Source organism: Dendrobates tinctorius, unplaced genomic scaffold (genome assembly GCF_039654945.1).
Source record: "Dendrobates tinctorius isolate UK_male_01 unplaced genomic scaffold, ASM3965494v1 ptg000023l, whole genome shotgun sequence".
NCBI classification, from domain to species: domain Eukaryota; kingdom Metazoa; phylum Chordata; class Amphibia; order Anura; family Dendrobatidae; genus Dendrobates; species Dendrobates tinctorius.
This window is the reverse complement of record NW_027361691.1, coordinates 5,851,525-5,874,233: the sequence shown is the minus strand read 5'-3', so window position 1 is coordinate 5,874,233 and position 22,709 is coordinate 5,851,525. Positions and strand designations below refer to the sequence as shown.

The following is a 22,709-nucleotide window of genomic DNA, read 5'->3' as shown; positions in this document are numbered from 1 at the left end:
ATCCAAGCTTACTACATAGATTCAGCAACAGATCCAAGCTTACTACATAGATTCAGGAACTGAACTAAGCTTGCCACATACACATAGCACCAGAACCAAGCTTACTACATAGATTCAGGAACAGAACTAAGCTTGCTAACATACGCATGGTACCAGAACCAAGCTTACTACATAGAGACGGTAACATCCAAGCTTACTACATAGATACAATACCAGAACTGAGCTTACTGCATATATACAGGAGCAAACCCAATCTTACTGCAGAGATACAAAAACAGAACATGATGTCAGAATAAAAAGTCTGTGGATTAAAAATTTCATGTTATTCTCATAGTTTTGCCTAATTCATCAAACAGCATGCGGTGCTGATAAAAATTGAACATTATACACTGCTCAAAAAAATAAAGGGAACACTTAAACAACAGAATATAAATCCAAGTAAATCAAACTTCTGTGAAATCAAACTGTCCACTTAGGAAGCAACACTGATTGACAATCAATTTCACAAGCTGTTGCGCAAATGGAATAGACAACAGATGGAAATTATTGACAATTATCAAGACACCCTCAATAAAGGAGTGGTTCTGCAGGTGGGGACCACAGACCACATCTCGGTACCAATGCTTTCTGGCTGATGTTTTGGTCACTTTTGAACGTTGGTTGTGCTTTCACACTCATTGTGGCATGAGATGGACTCTACAACCCACGCATTGGCTCAGGTAGTGCAGCTCATCTAGGATGGCACATCAATGCGAGCTGTGGCAAGAAGGTTTGCTGTATCTGTCAGCGTAGTGTCCAGAGGCTGGAGGCGCTACCAGGAGACGGGCCAGTACACCAGGAGACATGGAGGGGGCCATAGGAGGGCAACAACCCTGCAGCAGGACCGCTCCCTCCGCCTTTGTGCAAGGAGGAACAGGAGAAGCACTGCCAGAGCCCTGCAAAATGACCTCCAGCAGGCCACAAATGTGCATGTGTCTGCACAAACGGTTAGAAACCGACTCCATGAGGATGGTCTGAGTCCACAGATGGGGGTTATGCTCATAGCCCAACACCGTGCAGGATGCTTTGCATTTGTCACAGAACACCAGGATTGGCAAATTCGCCACTGGCGCCCTGTGCTCTTCACAGATGAGTCTGGAGACACCGCGGAGAGTGATCTGCTGCCTGCAAAATCCTTCAGCATGACCAGTTTGGCAGTGTGTCAGTAATGGTGTGGGGTGGCATTTCTTTGGAGGGCCGCACGGTGTTGGGCTGTGTTGTTTAAGTGTTCCCTTAATTTTTTTGAGCTGTGTACAATAGTTATTTAGTGAGGTAATTTTGCATATCACCTTTAAAAGAAAAACTTTTGGAAACTTTATTTTTACCCTTAAAATATATATTCTGACTTTGTTTTAGGGTACTGTTCAGCTGTTTTCATACTCTCTGCACTCGTCACATCACTACTCCATATGCACTTTGTCTACTTACACTCACTTCCAATTTCTTTCTCTTCTGCTCGAAATGAAAGAAGCAGAAGAGAAAATGGTTGGCATGCGGCTGTCTGTATACAAATTTCGGATAGAGCAGTGATGTGACGAGCATTGAGAGTGTGAAAGCAGCCAAATCCTAACATCCTGAACACCTATTTAGAGGAAACCTGTCACTTCAAGATAAGCTATTTATCGGCAGAAATTGGGTTAATATGTAGGTAACAGCCTTTAAGCCTAGTTAAATGATTTATTGGAAAAGCATTGGTCCATCCTGGGTCCCTTCTTGGTATAATGTCCCCCATCCTGGGCCCCTTCTTGATATAATGTCCCTCATCATGGGCCCTTCCTGTAATAAGGTCCCCCATCCTAGACCCCTTTATTTGATAATGTCCCCCATTCTGGGTCCTTCCTGTAATAATGTCCCCCATTACTGGCCCTTTTTTTTTAATAATGACCGTTATCCTGGGTCCCTTCCTGTTCTAATGTCCCCCATCCTGGGTTCCTTCCAGCAATAATACCTCAATTCTGAGTCCCTTACAGTGATAATGTCCCTATCCTGGTCCCCTTCCTGGTACAATGTCGCCCATCCTAGGTCCCTTCCAGAGACAATTTCCCTATCTTAGGCCACTTCCAGTAATAATGTCCTTCATCCAGGGCCCCTTCCTGGTAAAATGTCCCCGATCTTTGGACTCTTCCAGTAATAATGGCCCCCATTTTGCCGCTCTTCTCCAACACTTTTAAAAAAATAAATATACAATTCATCCTACCTTCCTCCTCTACCATGATGTGCAGCATCCTCTTCTATTGCAGGCGCAGAGGCCAGGAGTTGACTATGCCTTGACAGCCACGGGCTGTGTATGCCGTCACTGCCATGCGTCGCCCATGATGGGCATGCCAATGTAAGCTGCCAGCCTCTGATTGGCCGGTGGAGTGTATTGCTGTGTAGGGGCACGCAATAAGATTTCAGTTGAATGTGCATCCTCGCACGCAAATCCAGCTGAAATACTCCCTGGCACCGGTGGGGCCCCTCTCCCACATGGGCCTGATCATTACATACCCCGGAACACATGGAAAGGCGCAATGCTGGCCCGTCCAATACAGTAACTGCTGAGGAAGAGTCCCAGGGGGGCATATGCCCCTCTGTCCCCCCGGACCAACCCACTCCTGATGATGCTATACAGTGTTATGCCCCCACACACATTTGGATGCCAGTAAAGGGATTTGCAGTGGGCAGAGGAGGAGGAGTATTGCGGAGAGAGGTGGATTAATTGGGCACTGGAGTTGAGGACGGACTGGAGAGATGTGAGTGTTAGCTGTGAGGTCACAGAGGAAGATATTGCAGTAGACAAGGTGGGAGATGATGAACGTATGCATTAATATTTTAGTGTTTCGATTTTGAGAAAGGACGAATTCTGGAAATATTTTTGGGTTGGAGATGGCAGGAGTGGTGAGAACTTGGATATTTGGTCAAGTCAAGGGTTATATTGAGGCAGCGAATTTGTGACACATGGGAAAGAGTGATGTCATTTATTTTGATAGATCAAGTAGGGGGTTATATGGAATGGAGGAAATATTATGCCTCCACACAGTTTTATAACTCCATATGATGGCCTTCACAAAGTGATGCACCTTGACCCACACAACTGACAGGTCCCTGCTCCCCCTTTAAAATCAATTATAACTGTGTCCTAAAGATGCATAAACAGCTAAAAGCAGGACATGGTGCCCATCTCCCCAAACCCAGGACTTTCCTGCTGTATCGGTTGATGATCAGGAGTTACGTGTAGGAAGCAATTTCCTTACTTAACAATATTTCTGTTGGAGTAATAGGAAAGTTTTAAGTACCTTCCACCAACCCTTGCCAGGAAGGTCTCAGATTCTACTGGTATTGCCCTTGGTTCATCCTGGGGTAAGATGCCCAAGTGAGGTAGACGTGGGCGAGCTTTGGTCCCCACTCGCTCTGGCGTCCTACAGACAAGGTGTGTCTCAGTACCGGTGTGCTGCTGAGTATTTGGTGCTCTCCACTTACTTCTGGCCTGCAGGCCTCTTCTGACTCTAGGAATCCGTCATCTGGTACCAGGGCAGCAATTAATCCAGGAGACATGTGGTTCATAAACAACAAACTTTTACTTTGTGATTGGCAGTTTGTACAGTATTTACAAGCAGATGCAAAGGATAAAATCCAGTCAGTTGTTATCTCTCCCAAAGGAACAGCGCCCAACTTCAGCCCTGGTTCTCGGTATAGGTGCCATGTCCCTCTCACTGGCTTTCCTAGCCCTAGAGAATCTTTCTCACCTGTCGCAGTATATCTGGATTGCAATAATGTTCCTCCTCATGTAGTCTGAGTCCATCTTTCCCTGTAGCTTTACAAGCTGAGTATGCCTCGGGCCACCGACTTCCATCTCGAGGTTGCTCCAGGCCATTAGACGGAATCACACTGAAGAGAATTTGCGGCAATCCACTGCTACGAGTATTAGGCTCATGCTGTCCCTAGCAGCCTAAGACCTGCTAGATTACTCACTGCTGCCCTCACACAGACGAACTGTCAATTCCTGCACTTGCCAATACCTCTCACTTCCCCCTCCCAAATTGGGCTGGCCACTACAGTTAACCCTGTACCAGCCAACTGCAGACCCAGTGGGTGTTATACCTTTACCACATACATAAGCATCAAATACATTTAACCCTTGAGTGTCGGGGAGCAATCCATCAGCTCCCACCACCCTTACACAGGAACACGCATATTTTGGCAGGGTTTTAAAAACCTTACTCTTTTGTGTGCAGGATTCTTCAAATTTGTGAGGATTGTGTCTGAAAATTCAGGACATTTGGCAGATATGAAATCCATGCCTAAGTCATCGGAAAAATTCAAATTGTGTAAATCAACCCTTGCAGATACAGATGACACTTGTATATTATATTATTGAGCTGTACCATCCTTACCAGTACCGTAAAAGTAAGGCCTGGGAAGGTGATCTTGGATGGGAAGGTGATCTTGGAGCCGTCCACTCCTTTTACCGTGTATACTGAGAGAAGTTTACAATTCATAGGGGGTATCTACACGGCAACCTAAAGAAAGCGTGTTGCAAAAGCATCCATAGTGAATGTCACCACTAATGGAAAGCTGGGTGCCTGATCAATTACTCCTATGTCGTAGAGTCAAGGTTGAGGGCATCGGAGTTGACATGGTGGTGCCAACATCCAAATACAGATGCAGATGTACCAACACCCATATGAGTATCGGGGCATGGAGTCCTATTCATCCAGATTTGCCCCAGACCTTCAGGTCCTACTGACCTGTGTGATTTGGAGAACACATCCCATTCCTCGTGCATTATACTGGAGCCGTCATATAACGGTGTCTGTTACTCCAGCATATGGACACCGCCTCCGGAGTCTCAGCTCGGTTGGCAGGGAGAAAAGTGTGGAGAATGGATAGTGATAATCTGCCAATAACAACCAACTGCTGCCAAGAATATCAGATGTATTTCCGCTCTGTCGATTTAATTTTGGAGCAGAGAAAAGCAATCGAGCCGCCATGGACCTTGGAGCACTGTGTGGCCTGTCTGATGATGAATACTGGGCATTACAATGGCACTACATGGTATTCTGGTGCTACATGACGGCATCTGAGATGGTAGTACTGGTACAAAGTATTTCCCATGAGGCAGGACCCACTGGTTCAGCTCAGATGGCACTGTTATTGGGCTGCTGCAGTTTTGAGGGAACTGAGGCTGGCATTGTTATGTGGCACTGTGGCCGGTGCAGTTCTGAGAGAGCTGCGGGTGACATTGTTGTCTGGTACACCGGCTGCTATCGCTCTGAAGGCACTGTAGTTGGCACTGTTACAGAGCATTAACAATGGAACACTTTTGAGAATATTGTAGCTGTCACTGTTATGGGGCACTATGACCAATACAGTTTTGAGAATACCAAAGCTGGCACTATTATGGTGCACTATGGCTGGTACATCTTTGAGGGTATTGTGTCTGGCACTGTTATGGGACACTATGGCTTGCACAATTTTGAAGGCACTGTGGCTAGCAGTATTATGGAGCACGGTGAGTGGTACACTTCTAAATGTATTGCAGTTGGCATTGTTATGGGCGATACAGTTTTGAGAATTATATGTTTGGCACTTTTATGGGGCACTGTGGTTTGTACTTCAATGTGACACTATGGCGGGTACAGTTTTAATGGTACTGTGGCTAACACTATTATAGGGCACTATGGCTGATACAATTTTAAGGTCACTATGGCTAGCACTGTTATGGCACACTATGGCTGATACAATTTTGAGGTCACTGGCTACCACTGTTATGGGGCAATATAAGTGGTACACATGTAAGGGTACTGCAGTTGGCACTGAGATTGTGAAGGGATGCTATAACTGATACATGTTTGAGGGTAGTGTTGTGGAGACAACCTGGCTTCTCTGAACATCTCCATGGAGCCATGTGACCGGTGGGTCCCATTCCTGGCCCCCACAAACATATCCATGGGGTTCAGGTGACCAGTGGGTCCAAATCCTGACTATCCCAAACATATGCATGGTTCAGCAATTGTCAATAGAGCATATCTGTATTCTTCCAGCTGGGGCCGTGGCCCCTAAGTTGACATCCTGTAGAGTCTCTTGGAACAGAGGAAAAGGTCTCCTTATATAGTTCACAACTGTCCTTCATCCAGCATCCAGAGGTTAAGAGGAAGATGTGATAAGGTTAACTCACATTGTTCGATTATGTAATCTATTCACATAGTTTTTCCTCCTCTGCATTGAAATTTAGCAAACTAGCTGGCCTGGACAATGTGTAGTCAACATATCAGTAAACATCATTGTTCAATGACCCTGTATTGCTGTATAGCAAACAATAAGTTGTAGTAGCTGATATAAGATGCAAAACATTAACCATTCATCCATTTGGAAATATCAGGTTACCCTACAAGAAGAGTCCACATTTTAGACTCTTGACCAACAAGAAAGAAACACATAAATTCAAAAGTCCACATACAGATAACAGTCTATTTTTCCTGGCTTGCTGAAAATAGACGCCTGGTTAATTAAGATAAACTACTGTGTCGTCACAACCATGACACTTTTATGGGGAATTGTGAAAGTATTGAGGGTGCTGTAGCTAGCACTTAGAGAAAGCTGTGGGGCATTATGGCTGGTACAGTTGTGAGGGTACTGCTGCTGACACTGTTATGGAGCAGTACCAATAGTACAGTTTTCCGGAAACTGGGGCTTCTCCTGTTTTAGGACACTATGACTGGTATACCTCTGATAACTGTGGTTGGCATTGTTATGGGGCACTGTGACTCATACAATTCAGAGGTCATTACAGCCAACAATGTTATAGCCACTATTGCCAGTGCAGGTTTAAAGGTACTAAGACTTTCAGTGGGGAAAAAATGGCATGTGAAGAATTTTCCATGGTGGTCTCTGATCCCTACATATAGACCTGGCCTTCCTTCTCATCCCCAAATAAATCACAAGTCTCTAATGTGCAGAATGCCCCCTACTGGTCTCTTTCCTTAGGATATGCTTATAATTTTGTGCACCATTTTTGTTCACAGGTTAATGGAATTGATCTTCGCGGTGCTTCCCATGAACAAGCTGCAGCGGCCTTAAAAGGTGCAGGTCAGACGGTCACGATGTTAGCACAATACCAGCCTGAAGGTAAGAGATGGCGGCACGTTCCTCCTCGTTCTGTAATCAACATGTCAATCTGCTGAAAGACAAGTGACTGCATTTTACTGCAGCGTTCAGTGGTTTTATGGCTCTCACATCACAGACTGGCTAAGTACCTAGGAGACAAATCACTAAGATGGGAACTAAGAGGTGCCAAAATTTCTAGGATTGTCTCAAACTTCTGACTCATTCCCATCAAATCTGTAGCATCCGAGACCGACTAGAGGCAAGGCTTGTGTAACACAACCAAAAATCGATGCTCGGGGGCTGGCCTTTAGGAGGAGCATTCCCAGGAGGAGTTTTTAGGTGGGACTAAAACAATAAAAATGTTGAGAAGTTTGGTTTCATGTGCATCAACATGTTGCTTCTTTACAGTGTAGCGTAACAATTCTGCCTACAGCAGTTTTTCCACTTTTTCTATGTCTTTTTCCACTCACCCTCCAACTTTATTACAACTTTTTAAAGTTACAATTCATAAATCTTCACACCTTGAGGATTTACTATTGCATTTTTTGGAGGGGTGGTAAGTTCTACAACAACCCCATTCAGATGAAACAACCTCATTCAGAAAATTTCAGTCTCGAAAATTTCTGCAACTAAATCTTTCAAAGGGGAAATCTTTTTTTTTTTTTTTTGGGGGGGGGTGGAATTCAATATAACCGGTGTTTTATTCACCAGTCTTGATCAAAAGAAATCTATGCCAAATTCATTAAAAGGTTTATGTTGCCCAGTGGATTTGGCGCCATATTTCTGTTGCTATGTGACTAGGAAAATGTGATCTAGATGGAGGCTGGAGACAATTTCTGTATAATTTACATCAATTTTATAACAGAAATAATTTTGAATCTAGGACAATTCCCCCTTCCGATAAGCTGTGCCCGCTTTTTAAAAAGTTTAGCGGAGCTAGTATAAAAAATGCCCAAAGTTGCTAAATTTTTGCTCCAGTTTTCCGCCATAAAATACTTAGTTTCCGTAATCAATATAAGATGAGAGCTGTGAAAATTAGTAATTCCCACAGTAAGCAAATTACCAGAAACACCTGTGTTACTGTAAAATGACATATTTACTACAGCAGATATGTAAGAAAATTGCTAAATACAAGTCAAATTTAATGACAAACCCAATAATCAGCAAAAAAAAAATTCTAAAAAGTAACAAAAAATAGCAATGACACTTGTGCCCAGCAGAGGGCATGGTGCTACCCTTGTAAATCCTTTCAATACTAGTAACAAATTTGGTAATAAACTATGTATTTTATTAATTTTCAATGTGACAAGGGCCTTATAAACCATGCCATATTACCAATCTGTGTCTAATCATCAGTACTATGATAAATACCCTCCACCACAGCCAACTAAAAATCCGGATTAGGTTCTGTTCACACTGTAATAATAATTTATGTTCATGATGAAGCCATAGCAATTAGAAATCAAGAAGGGTACTATTATAGTATATTATTATATAAGATCCTATCTGCTCTTTGTAATTTTTTATCCTAAAAGATCGCTGCTCTCTGTGCTATTTTTACCGTAAAAATGTCTAAAAATGTGCTAGAAAGCAAATAGAACAGGAATTCTACCCTAAGAGCATTGCGTCAACATTCATTAATCTTTCCCTAAGGGAAAACTTATATATAAGGTCAATGTTCTGCAAATAATTCACTATATTAAGACTTTAGCAATATATCTTGGGACTCGTATCAATACACAAATGTTTTAAAGGGAACCTATCAGGACAATTTTAATACTGAAAGTAGTGTCATGACTACATAGGTCATAGTACAACAATAAAAACGATACCTGTTTTATAGTAATCCGACGTGTCTGTGCTGAGATATTAAACTTTAAATTCAGATGCAAACTTACCTGGAAGTACATTGAGAAGGCGTGTCCATGCACTGTGTGTACACAGACACACCCACACTCTACACACACACGCCCACACTGCACTTCCTGGTTTATTTGTATGTGCCTTTAAAGCTTGATTTCTCAGCGCTGGCACATCGCATTACTACAAGACAGGTATCATTTTTATCATTATACTAAGACCTATACAGCCAAACCATTAATTTCAGTAATGAAGGTTCCCTTTAAGTAATTTGAAAAGCAGGTGTGTCAATGTGATCACTGTCATTATACTCCTGATATAATATAGTTATGTGTGATGTCATTATACTTGGCACAAACTTCACCGTTCTACAATATTGTACATATATATAGATAGATAGATAGATATACTGTATATACAGTGGGAAAAAGTGGGTATTTGATACACTGACGATTTTGCAACTTTTCCCACCTACAAAGAATGGAGAGGTCTGTAAGGTACATTTCACCTGTGAGAGACAGAATCTAAAAAAAAAAACAGAAAATCACATTGTATGATTTTTCCATAATTAGTTAGCATTTTATTGCATGAAATAAATATTTGATACAACAGAAAAACAGAAATTAATATTTGGTACAGAAACCTGTGTTTGCAATTACAGAGGTCAGACGTTTCCTGTAGTTCTTGACCAATTTTGCACTTGGGGACTTTGGCCCACTCCTCCATACTGATCTTCACCAGATCTTTCTGGGTTTGGAGCTGTCCCTGGACAACATTGAGTTTCTGCTCCCTGCAAAGATTTTATACTGGGTTCAGGTTTGGAGAGTGGCTAAGCCACTGCAGGACCTTGAATAGCTCCTTAAGGAGCAATCCCTTCAGTTGCTCTGCCTATGTGTTTCCGGTCATTGTCATGCTGGAAGTCCCAGCCACGACCCATCTTCAATGCTGTCACTGAGGGAAGGAGGCTGTTGTCCAAAATCTTGCCATATATGACTCCATCCATCCTCTGTTCAGTATGGTGCAGTCGTCCTGTCTGCTTTGCAGAAAGTACCCCTAAAGTGTGATGCTTCCCCCACCATGCTTCATGGTTGGGACAGTATTCTTGGGGTTGTACTCCTCTTTCTTCCTCCAAACATGGTGAGTGAAGTTGATACCAAAAAGTTCTATTTTGGTCTCATCTGACCACATGACCTTCTCCCCTGCCTCCTTCAGATCATTCAGATGGTCATTGGCACAACTTCAAACGGGCCTGGACATTTGCATGCATGAGCAGGGGGACCTGGTGTGCCTTGCAAGATTTTAATCCATGATTGTGTAGTGTGTTTCTAACGGTAATGTTTGAGACTGTGGTAGCTCTCTTCAGGTCATTGACCAGGTCCAAGCAAGATTGACAGTCATCATGCGTTTCTTCCATATTCTAATAATTGTGCCAACAGTTGTTGCCTTCTCACCAAGCTGCTTGCCTATTGTCCTGTAGACCGTTTCAGCCTCGTTCAGGTCTACAATTTTGTCCCTGGTTTCCTTAGACAGCTCTTTGGTCTTGGCCATGGTGGAGATGTGGAGTGTGATTGAGTGTGTGGACATGTGTCTTTTACACAGGTAATGAGTTCAAACAGGTGCAATTAATACAGGTAATGAGTGCAGAGTAGGAAGGTTTTTTAGCGAAAAACTAACAGGTCTGTGAGAGCCAGAATTCTGGTTGGTTGGTGATCAAATACTTATTTCATGCAATAAAATGCAAATTAATTATTTAAAAATCATACAATATGATTTCCTGGATTTTATTTTTAGATTCTGTCTCTCACAGGTGAAGTGTACCTACGATAAAAACTGCAGACCTCTTCATTCTTTGTAGGTGGGAAAATTTGCAAAATTGACAGTATATCAAATACTAATTTTCCCCACTGTATATAAATATTGTAAGGTGGCTGTTGGACTCCTAGTCTTTGGGAGATAAACTTGAAGTAATGTTTTAGTACATATAGGAAAATACTCCAGCACACTAAATGCTAAGAGGGGTTAATCGGCCATGACAGATTGATTGTGAGCAGCTTATTAGTTGGGAGAGACTGCTGCTCACCGTATCTCCACCCCTGGGTGTGGTTCCCTTTGTAAATTGAGAGCTGTTTGTTTCACAATGGCCTCTCTGTGCGGAGGTTGCAGATCTCCTGGATTGAGTACCTTTGCTGAGTGAGAAGCTGGACTGGAAGCCAGGTGGACTACCTAGCACTATTATATAGACTTGTTACTTTTGTTTTACCTTGTGCCAGACAAAGGCTGTGTTTATGTTTTCTGGTTAGATGGTGTCATGGGGTTACCACAACAGAGAGGAGCCAGAAGACCACAGCGTCTGATTGCTGTTACTCCTGCGCTGAAAAAGAAGCACTACTCCTTCTTTTCAAATGGTGTTTATTTATTTTGGAAGAACAGAGATTAATCGGCCATATTGGAAACTCTGGGAGTATGAGCTCTCAGCTGAGCTCGGTTAGCCATTCCCATCTCCTTTAGAACCTGGGTCCTGATTCAAAACCTTGTCAGTGCTAGCTTATGCTGCATGGCTTGGAGGAGAGGTGTTTATATGAGAAGGAGTTTGGAGGAGTTATCTGTGACTGTTGCATGGTTTGTAAGTGTGATAATTCCCTTCCATCCTCTTACTTTGGTTATTCCCCAATCCTCAACTCCCCGTTGCATTCCTCTGTTATATGTGAGTGAATATTTGTATGCTTGGTATTTTCAATTTATCCTTGTCTGTGTTGCTTTATTCATCGGGTTGGTGTACTACGGTGCACTGTAGCGCCCCCTCTTCCCTGTGTGTGGGAAGAGAACAAATGGAAGGCTGATTCAGGAGATAAGGCAAGTGTGGCAGCCCCGGCATCTTCACCTTCTGAAGTATATGGCCAGGGCGCCCCCTAGTGTTAGGAACAGGGAAGGAGCCCCTGGACCCCGATCACCAGACAGCTTAGTCATGACAGGATGACAGGTGGTTTATGAGTTCTGCAATGAAGCAGCCGGACTTTAAATAGAAACTGTTGCCAATACTTGAGGGTATTGTATAGGTCGGTAATAAGCTGAGGTGGTGGACATAATTGTTCTTTTCCCCCAGGAATATCTAGGGAACGCCATTCATTTCCTCGTTGCTTACTTCTCACATCCTATTTTAATTTTCTTTCATTAATTTTTGATAAGCTGGTTATTGTAACTTGTTTAATTGATGATATAATTAGGTGGAACTTTATGTAATCTTCGGAGAATTAGCATCCTCGTAAATGCTATACATATATAACCCTGTAGCAGTAAAATCATGTGGCTGAAATCGACACGCCAGGCATCTTTTCATACCATGAGCTGGTCAGATATGGCAGATAGAACAAATTCCACTGATTTTAATGGTGTCTTGTTAAACTATGGGATAAACTCCCCCCTTATGGAGAGGGCCAAGCTGGGGTAGTGAGACTTATAGACCATTCAATGCTTCTCTGGGAAACTAAATATGCAAACTGACTCTTTTGACTGTAAGAGTGCTTAGGATAAAAGCCAAACCAGATACTTCATTTGTAGACACATGTTTCGGGATGTTTTCTCCTCCTCAGCGCAAACCAAGAGATTGGATTTTGGCTGTATAAGAAGTTTTTTGCATATTTAATTTCCCAGAGGAGCACTGAATGGCCTATAAGTCTAAGTGCCAGGCATGTTATTGTCAGCATGGAAAAATGTTATTCCTAAGAATCTAGTAAGAGGCCTCTGATATAGCAAAAATCAGATCTCATGCATTGCATTGAGGAGGGGCAGCACCCCGAAACATGTTTCTCAAAATAAGCTTTTATCCTAAGCCATGTGACAAAGCTCAATAATGGGTCGATATTGGCTTTTAGGATTCAAGTTCAAGTCCTTTTCCTCTCTGAAGAGGTAATTTGCTCGTTAAACTATGTAACTATGCGTTGTGATGTAGCTTTGATAGAGGCAGATCAAATGATCACTATTAGAATAATAGAATCGTAGAGTTGGAAGGGACCTCCTGGGCCATCTGGTCCAACCCCCTGCTCAAAGCAGGATTCACTAAATCATCCCAGACAGATGTCTGTCCAGCCTCTGTTTGAAGACTTCTATTGAAGGAGAACTCACCACTTCTCGTGGCAGCCTGTTCCACTCATTGATCATTCTAACTGTCAAAAAGTTTTTTCTAATATCTAATCTGTGTCTCCTCCCATTCAGTTTCATCCCATTGCTTCAAGTCTTTCCTTGTGCAAATGAGAATAAAGTTGATCCTTCTACAATGTGACAGCCCTTTAGATATTTGTAGACAGCTATTAAGTCTCCTCTCAGTCTTCTCTTCTGCAAACTAAACAATCCCAAATCCTGCAACCTTTCCTCATAAGACAGGGTTTGCAGACCGGTCACCATTCTGGTCGCTCTTTTCTGAACTTGCTCCAGTTTGTTGATGTCTTTTTTAAAATGTGGTGCCCAAAACTGGACACAGTATTCCAGATGAGGTCTGACCAAAGAGGAGTAGAGGGAAATAATGACTTCACGTGATCTAGACTGTATGCTTCTGTTAATACATCCTAGAATTGCATTTGCCTTTTTTGCTGCTGCATCACACTGTTGACCCATATTCAGTCTGTGATCTATTAGTATACCCAAGTCTTTTTCACATGTGCTGTTGCTTAGCCCTATTACTCCCATTCTGTATGTGCTTTTTTTCATTTTTATTGCCCAGATGTAGTACTTTGCATTTATCCCTGTTAAAAACCATTCTGTTAGTTGCTGCCCACTGCTCCAGTTTATTTATATCTTTTTGAATCCTCTCTCTTCTCTAGTATTAGTTATCCCTCCTAGCTTTGTGTCATCAGCAAATTTAATCAGTTTACACTCAATTCCTTCATCTAAATCATTGATAAAGATGTTGAACAATACAGGGCCCATGACAGAGCCCTGTGGTACCCCACTTGAGACATTCTTCCAACTGGATGTGCAGCCATTTACGACCACTCTTTGGGTCCGATCACTAAGCCAGTTATGAATCATCCACCTAACAGTTGCCTTGTCCATTCCATACTTAGTCATTTTTTCAATAAGGATTGTATGAGATACTTTGTCAAATGCTTTGCTGAAGTCAAGATATACTATATCTACAGCATTTCCCTGATCCACCCAATCAGTGATTCTGTCTTAGAAGGAAATTAAGTTAGTCTGACATGACTTATTAATTACAAACCCATGCTAACTCTAGTTAATCACTTCATTCTTATCCAGGTACCTACATACAGGGCCAGCGTTTGGACCAGGCAGACCAGGCAGATGCCTGGGGCCCCCACCTACAAAGGGGGCCCCCTGCATCTGCAGTCCATTTATGAAGTGCCCAGAGGGTGTACAGCAGTGAGTAATGCTGTTCATTGCTCTGAAGTCTTGGAGTGTCTCTCGCAAAGCCCCTTCAGCCCCCATGTCTCTTTCTCCCTGCAGTTAGGTTAAAAGTTGAGAGTGAGGGGCCGATTACAGCACAGTGACAGCCAGGAAGATGCCTGTAGCTCTGTATGTCTCCTCCTGAGTCCTGATCATGGCTGCTCCTATCACTGTCCTGAGAATGGATATGACTAAGTGAAGCCGCAGAACCTGGTAAGAGCAGCAATAACAGGTCAGAGTGCAGTGATTACTCACTGTGGTCCCAGAGCTCTGTGCTGATTGCTGCAGGATCAGGATTCACAGCCACACACAGCAGTGATCAGCTCTGACCACAGTCACTAAATCACTGCTTGTAATGTGACAGGGCGACCTCCTGTCACTACTGTCTGGGTGACACAAGACAGGGATATTGTCTGCTGAATCCGGGGATTTTTGATATAGAAATAAATGAATTCCCATGTGAAATAATAAGCGTAAACCATACACATACACTCACTGGCCACTTTATTAGGTACACCTGTCCAACTGTGTGTTAAGACTTAATTTCTAATCAGCCAATCACATGGCGGCAACTCAGTGCATTTAGGCATGTAGACATGGTCAAGACAATCTCCTGCAGTTCAAACCGAGCATCAGTATGGGGAAGAAAGGTGATTTGAGTGCCTTTGAACGTGGCATGATTGTTGGTGCCAGAAGGGCTGGTCTGAGAATTTCAGAAACTGCTGATCTACTGGGATTTTCACGCACAACCATCTCTAGGGTTTACAGAGAATGGTCCGAAAAAGAAAAAAAATCCAGTGAGCGGCAGTTCTGTGGCCGGAAATGCCATGTTGATGCCAGAGGTCAGAGGAGAATGGGCAGACTGGTTCGAGCTGATAGAAAGGCAACAGTGACTCAAATTGCCACCCGTTACAACCAAGGTAGGCAGAAGAGCATCTCTGAACGCACAGTGCGTCGAACTTTGAGGCAGATGGGCTACAGCAGCAGAAGACCACACTGGGTACCACTCCTCTCAGCTAAGAACAGGAAACTGAGGCTACAATTTGCACAAGCTCATCGAAATTGGACAGTAGAAGATTGGAAAAACGTTGCCTGGTCTGATGAGTCTCGATTTCTGCTGCGACATTCGGATGGTAGGGTCAGAATTTGGCGTAAACAACATGAAAGCATGGATCCATCCTGCCTTGTATCAACGGTCCAGGCTGGTGGTGGTGGTGTCATGGTGTGGGGAATTTTTTCTGGGCACTCTTTGGGCCCCTTGGTACCAATTGAGCATCGTTGCAACGCCACAGCCTACCTGAGTATTGTTGCTGACCATGTCCATCCCTTTATGACCACAATGTACCCAACATCTGATGGCTACTTTCAGCAGGATAATGCGCCATGTCATAAAGCTCGAATCATCTCAGATTGGTTTCTTGAACATGACAATGAGTTTACTGTACTCAAATGGCCTCCTCAGTCACCAGATCTCAATCCAATAGAGCATCTTTGGGATGTGGTGGAACGGGAGATTCGCATCAGGGATGTGCAGCCGACAAATCTGCGCCAACTGTGTGATGCCATCATGTCAATATGGTCCAAAATCTCTGAGGAATGCTTCCAGCACCTTGTTGAATCTCTGCCACGAAGAATTGAGGCAGTTCTGAAGGCAAAAGGGGGTCCAACCCCTTACTAGCATGGTGTACCTAATAAAGTGGCCAGTGAGTGTATATAGTACAGGGGTGCATAGGAATCTGCGTTTTTGGCGCTTTTTTTTTTGCAGCCAAAGCCGGCTCTCTTGGCAGTAAAAACACTGCTTTCAAAACGTCCATTTTTTAGGGTATGTGCAGACGATACGGAAATGGCAGCACTTTGGACGCAGCGGACATGTGCTCCGTCTAAAGTGCTGCCATCTGTTGAACGCAGGTGATTCTGCGTGTGGTTACTGAACCGTGCGGAATCACCGCACCCAATACATTGTACGGGTGAGATTTCTCTTGTGGAGACTCGCATCTATGTAAGATAAATTGACGTGGTGCGGTCTGGAGAGTCGCGCTGCATGTCCGTCTCTGGGGGTGAGGTGCGGGCGTATGTGCACGCATAGAGGACATGGAATTTCTAGAAATCCCATCCACTATGCTGTAACATCCGGCCGCTGCGGGTTGGACGCTGCGGATGCAGCATCCAGAGTTTACTGATTGTGGACACAGACCCTTAGAGCTTTTGCTGTTTTTTTTTGTATAGTATTCATTTCGTCTACAATACATGTTTAATAAAGTTTGTTTTATTCACCAAAAACAGCGAAAAACAACGTTGCGACATTTGCAGCTTTTCTAAAACTTTTTCATTGCTTTCTACGGGTAAAAAAAATTACTGAAAGAAGTGACACGCTGCGGATTTAAAGAACGCTGCAGCTGTGAAACTCAGTCAGGAGAAAATGAAAGGGTGCGAGGAGATCTCTGAAAATCTCAGTCTTTGCTTGTGCCGTAAAATGCTGTAAACTTCTTATTTGCAGAAGAAAAAGCTGCAGAAATTCTGCATATGAACGTGGCCAAGAGCTGCTTTTTAAAGTGCCAGCAAAACATATGAGATTTCCAAAATCTCCTGCATGCGCTTGTTTTTTTTCTGACTGAATTTCAGAACTGTAGCGCTTTTTACATCTGCAGCGTGTCACTTCTTTCAGTCTGTTTTCACCCGTAGAAAGCAATGAAAGAATATAAGAAAGAAAGCTGCAGATATTGCAACAGCATTTTTCGCTGCAATTTTTTAAGTGATTTTGGTGAATTAAACTATTAAGTCTCATTCACACGTTCAGTATTTGTAATGCAGAAACAGCAGTGGAACAATCAGAGGAAAAGTATAGTAGAAACACGTCACCACTTCTGGATTTCTCACCCTCCTGGTTTTGACTTGCACATACTGATGTGAAATACTGACCGAATACTCAACGTGTGAACGTGGCCTTAAACGTACTGTAGACAAAGCAAACATCTTCATGTTAAAAAAAGCTGAGAAAAGTGTAAGGAACACAAGAAAACAAGCTGAAAAACAGGTGTTTTGAATGCAACATTTTACTGCCAATAGAACGGGTTTTGGCTACTGAAAAAAATGCATGTGAACATAGCCATAGCGTTTCAGAGTAAGACTATCTGTGGTGTTACATAGGACTGCAGGTGACATCTACTACATTATCTGTTCTCAGAGACTTATTACTGCTATCTCTGGTGTTACATAGGATGAAGTCACAATCTTGTGACTGGTCACATGAGCCGGGGAGGGCTTCTGTTCTGGAGTGTGCTGTGCATAGAGGGAATTGTATGGCGATAGGTACACAGTCCCTTCTGAAATTACAGGTGGGCGTGGCGGCTGATTTGCAGTGCAGGGAAAACTACAATCCTGCAGTTAGGAGTGTCAAAATCGGGACTGCCCCGCTGGATCCAGGACAGTTGGGAGCCCTGCTGTGTTATCTGCAGTGTTAAAAAAAAATTAAGAGGAGGATGGGGGACAACTCTTTGTCTTGGGGCTTGGGCCCACCAATCTTTTCTGACCCTAGCAATGCTCCTGTGTAATGCTAATAGTGGCAGACCCGTTGGCTGATATAAGGCCCCTGAATATGGGGGTCACAGTGCCAGCACTGGCACCTCTGCCACCTGTATCCACATCCTGCTCATGTAATGTAACCTAAATGTGTGATTTTACAATGTTAGCATTTGGGGACCCACTTTAAACTTTTGCCTAGAGCCCCACATTGACTAAAACCGGCCCTGCGTACATACATGTTGTTTAATAATTTGTTCAATGATCTTTCCTGGTATAGAAGTCAGACTCACCGGCCTATAGTTGCCTGGGTCCACCTTCTTCCCCTTTTTGAAGATAGGAACAACATTTGCTCTTCTCCAGTCTTCTGGGACTTCTCCTGTTCTCCATGAATTTTCAAAGATTATGGAGAGGGGTTCAAAAATTTCTTCTGCTATCTCCTTCAGAACTCTGGGGTGTAATTCATTATTCGGTCCATAGTAAGAGGGGGACACTGAGCAATCTGCTTCTCCAGCTTCCCCACACACAGACCTGGCATTTTCCGTGAGCTACCAACAGGGAAAACTCATAGAAATTATTACAGCTCCCATTAATTTCTGTATAAATCTATAGGCAGTGAGCGCCCCTTAGTGGTGGCTGCAGATAGCCAGAGATTTAACATTTGACTGACTTTGTGAAGGTCAGCAGGAGATTTAGGGTATGTGCACACATTGCGGATTCCATTGCGTTTTTTTCAGCGCGGATTCTGCAGAATCCGCAGGTAAAATGACCTGCGTTGTACCTGTGGATTCCCTGAGGGTTTTCTGTGGATTTTGTGCAGATTTTGTGCGGATTTCACCTGCATTTTTACACCTGCGGATTCCTATAATGGAATAGGTGTAAAAACTCTGCGAATTCCACACAAAGAATTGACAAGCTGCGGAAAATGAACCGCTGCGTTTCTGCACTGAATTTTCTGCAGCATGTGCCCAGCTGTTTTTGTTTTCCATAGGTTTACATGGTAACGTACACCGCATGGAAAACTGGTGCGGATCCGCAGCCAAATTCGCAACGTGTGCACATACCCTTAGAGCTCTGTGTGTGAGATACAGTCTGCCAACCTCTATGTTCTAAATTATGATGGACATTTACTCTAATATGAAAAATAGTTGTGCAGTGAAGTTTTTCTCTATGCTTTGATATAACGTGTGTGTATACCCTTGACTATGCATATCATTTATGTCAGATACTGTTTTCCTGTCTAACACAAACTATATCAGTCTGATCACGTTCACCTTAACTTTGAAAATATATTACATTACTTATCCTGTACTGATCCTGCGTTACATCCTGTATTATAATCCAGAGCTGCACTCACTATTCTGCTGGTGCAGTCACTGTGTACATACATTACATTACTGATCTGAGTTACATCCTGTATTATACTCCAGAGCTGCACTCACTATTCTGCTGGTGCAGTCACTGTGTACATACATTACATTACTGATCCTGAGTTACATCCTGTATTATACCCCAGAGCTGCACTCACTAGTCTGCTGGTGCAGTCACTGTGTATATACATTACATTACTGATCCTGAGTTACATCCTGTATTATACTCCAGAGCTGCACTCATTATTCTGCTGGTGCAGTCACTGTGTACATACATTACATTACTGATCCTAAGTTACATCCTGTATTATACCCCAGAGCTGCACTCACTATTCTGCTGGTGCAGTCACTGTGTACATACATTACATTACTGATCCTAAGTTACATCCTGTATTATACCCCAGAGCTGCACTCACTATTCTGCTGGTGCAGTCACTGTGTATATACATTACATTACTGATCCTGAGTTACATCCTGTATTATACTCCAGAGCTGCACTCACTATTCTGCTGGTGCAGTCACTGTGTACATACATTACATTACTGATCCTAAGTTACATCCTGTATTATACTCCAGAGCTGCACTCACTATTCTGCTGGTGCAGTCACTGTGTACATACATTACATTACTGATCCTAAGTTACATCCTGTATTATACCCCAGAGCTGCACTCACTATTCTGCTGGTGCAGTCACTGTGTATATACATTACATTACTGATCCTGAGTTACATCCTGTATTATACTCCAGAGCTGCACTCACTATTCTGATGGTGCAGTCACTGTGTACATACATCACATTACTGATCCTGAGTTGCCTCCTGTATTATACCCCAGAGCTGCACTCACTATTCTGCTGGTACAGTCACTGTGTACATACATTACATTACTGATCCTGAGTTACCTCCTGTATTATACCCCAGAGCTGCACTCACTATTCTGCTGGTGCAGTCACTGTGTGCATACTGTCATGATCTGACAGTTTTAAATTTGACAAAGTGAATTTTTTTTACTTTGTCAAGTGCAAAGTGTGACGTGATTGCCCCCGGTGGCCATTGGAATTATCACACGTGGTGTCTTTCATTCTAAGTTGCCCGGTGTTTGGGAGTGGTATCGCACCTTAGTGGTAGGTTTAATTTGTAATTATAAATCAGGTGTGAGGCTCTATAAATGAGTCTCAGGGTATTCAATCATTGTTGGTGATAGTTGTTCATTTGCAACCAACCTTGGTGGTGGAAGGAGCTGGAGAGATTGCTCAGCTCAATCTGAGTCCTGGTGTGGAAGGAGTCACTGAAGGGAGTTCTTTGCAGCGCTTACTGAACTTGGTGGCAGCTATTCAGGAGGAAGGCTGCAGTCGGTTGCTGGACTCTGTGCTGGAGCATTTGCACAGAGAGAGCTAAGTTTTCTATTTCCCCTGTTTGTGACTTTCCTTATGTGTGATCTAGTGCAGTGGTGGGATTAGTTTCCGCACCGGCCAATGCCCTAGCGAGGGACTAGGTTCAGGGCGAGTCAGGGCATAAGGTTCGTGTGCGGCGACAGGTGCGGAGCCTGTATAGGGAACGTAAGGAGTGCAGGGACGCTTCCTCAGGGGAGCTCAGGAGGTCTCCACGTCCCTATTTCCTATTACAGGGCCCACCACTGTAATTGTTCCTGTGTTTTCCCCTTATTATTTAAATTCGCCAGCTGGAGGCGGGGTATCCAGTTTTACGTGTACTTTTTAAATTCGCCAGCTGGAGGCGGTGTATCCGGCTGCACGTCCCGGTATTATTTAAATTCGCCCCGCTGGAGGCGCTGTATCCAGGGTCACGTGTGTCATAAATTCGCCCTGCTGGAGGCGCTGTGTCCAGTCACACGTTGACCGTTACATTATCACCAACCATAAAAATTTTTTCCTGCTGAGCCATGGACCTAATGCAAACCTTTACCCAGGTACTGCAGACCTTTACTGAAGAGATCAGGGGGCTGCGCGGTGAGATGGTTCAGCAACTGCAGCTGTTGGTGGGCTTTGGAGGTTTGATTCAGGCACAGGCTCAGCCAGAACCCAAGATATCTCTCCCAGACCGGTTTTCTGGAGGGAGAGATCAATTCTTGGTATTTCAGCAAGCCTGTAAATTATATTTCAGGCTGCGTCCTCGTTCTTCAGGGAGCGAAGAGCAACGGGTGGGAATCATTATGTCCCTTTTGAAGGGGGATCCCCAATCCTGGGCCTTCTCCCTGCCGGACGATTCACCATCTTTAGAGTCCGTGGACGAGTTTTTTGCGGCTTTGGCGCTTGTGTATGGGGATCCTGATGGCGTCTCTCTAGCGGAATCCCGACTCCGTAGGTGTAAACAGGGAGCCCGGGTTGCTGAGGAGTACTGCTCCGAGTTTAGGAGATGGGCCACTAACACTCAGTGGAATGACCCTGCACTTAGGAGTCAATTTGTGCAGGGTCTGTCTCCAAAATTGCAGGACACTCTGGTGCAGTACGCCGCCCCCAGGTCGCTGGAGGCCGCCATGTCCCTCGCCATCCGGGTGGATAGACGCCTTAGGGAAAGACATACACTAAATGTGCCCCCTGTAGTCCTCTCTGGGGGGGAGGACCCCCCGGTACGGTTGGTGGAACCCAGGCAGCCCGGGGTTGTTGGTACAAATAGGGGGTTGCCTGGGGTTCGCCGTGGTGGGGGGGTATGCTTTTCCTGTGGGAAACCGGGCCATTTCATGGGAGCCTGCCCAGGGCGTGCCAAGTCTCCGGACGAACCTATGCAAGTAGGAGGTGTTAGGTTGTGTTCAGGCCTGCCTACGGTTCAGGGAGTGGTGTCGGCATGTTTTTTCTGTGGGCAGACTGGTCATTTCCTTAAGGCGTGCCCATTACGTGCCAAAATATCTGTGTCATCTCAGAAGCCGCAGACCCCTGGTCGTTTGGAGGAAGGCAACCAGGGAGTGTACATTTCCTCCATTTTGCCCTCCCAAGGTATTATGTCAGCAGAAGTGTTGGCTGGCGGGGTACTGGAGGTGGTATCGGTGCTTGTGGACAGCGGAGCAGGAGTCAGTCTGGTGGATGCTCGTTTTGTCCAGACTCATGGCCTGAAGTGTAGGACGCTGGCCCAACCTATAAGCGTCCAGGCCATTAACTCTGTTCCACTGAGCCAGGGGAGCCTTACCCAAGTCGTAGAAAACATCCATCTGCGTATAGGACATCATGAGGAGTCCTTGTCATGCTACGTCTTGGAGGGAATGCCAGTACCTATCGTTTTAGGCTTCCCCTGGCTGAAAAAACACAACCCGGGGATAGATTGGCGAGCAAGGGAAGTAGTCAGCTGGGGGCAGTCATGTGAGGGCTGCTGCCTTGGGACTACTGTCTCTGCCGTCTCTCTTCAGGGGACCCCTTCCTCTCCAGTGAGAGCAGCGATTGTGCGGCGGGAGAGTAGAGGCAAGTTTCAGCCCTCGCCGCTAGCA

At 44.2% G+C, this 22,709-nt stretch overlaps 1 protein-coding gene across 10 annotated transcripts in view; it reads left to right on the top strand.

Moving 5' to 3' along the window:
- DLG2 (discs large MAGUK scaffold protein 2) overlaps positions 1-22,709 on the top strand; it is a 1,750,933-nt gene that overhangs the window by 1,312,763 nt on the left and 415,461 nt on the right. For all 10 annotated transcript variants that reach the window (XR_012231010.1, XM_073569196.1, XM_073569195.1 and 7 more), the window contains one exon: positions 7,044-7,146. Coding sequence is in view for 9 of the 10 variants with exons in the window: in XM_073569196.1 (XP_073425297.1) it covers positions 7,044-7,146 (103 nt within the window). In the remaining variant the exon portion in view is untranslated. The remainder of the gene's footprint in view (positions 1-7,043; positions 7,147-22,709) is intronic.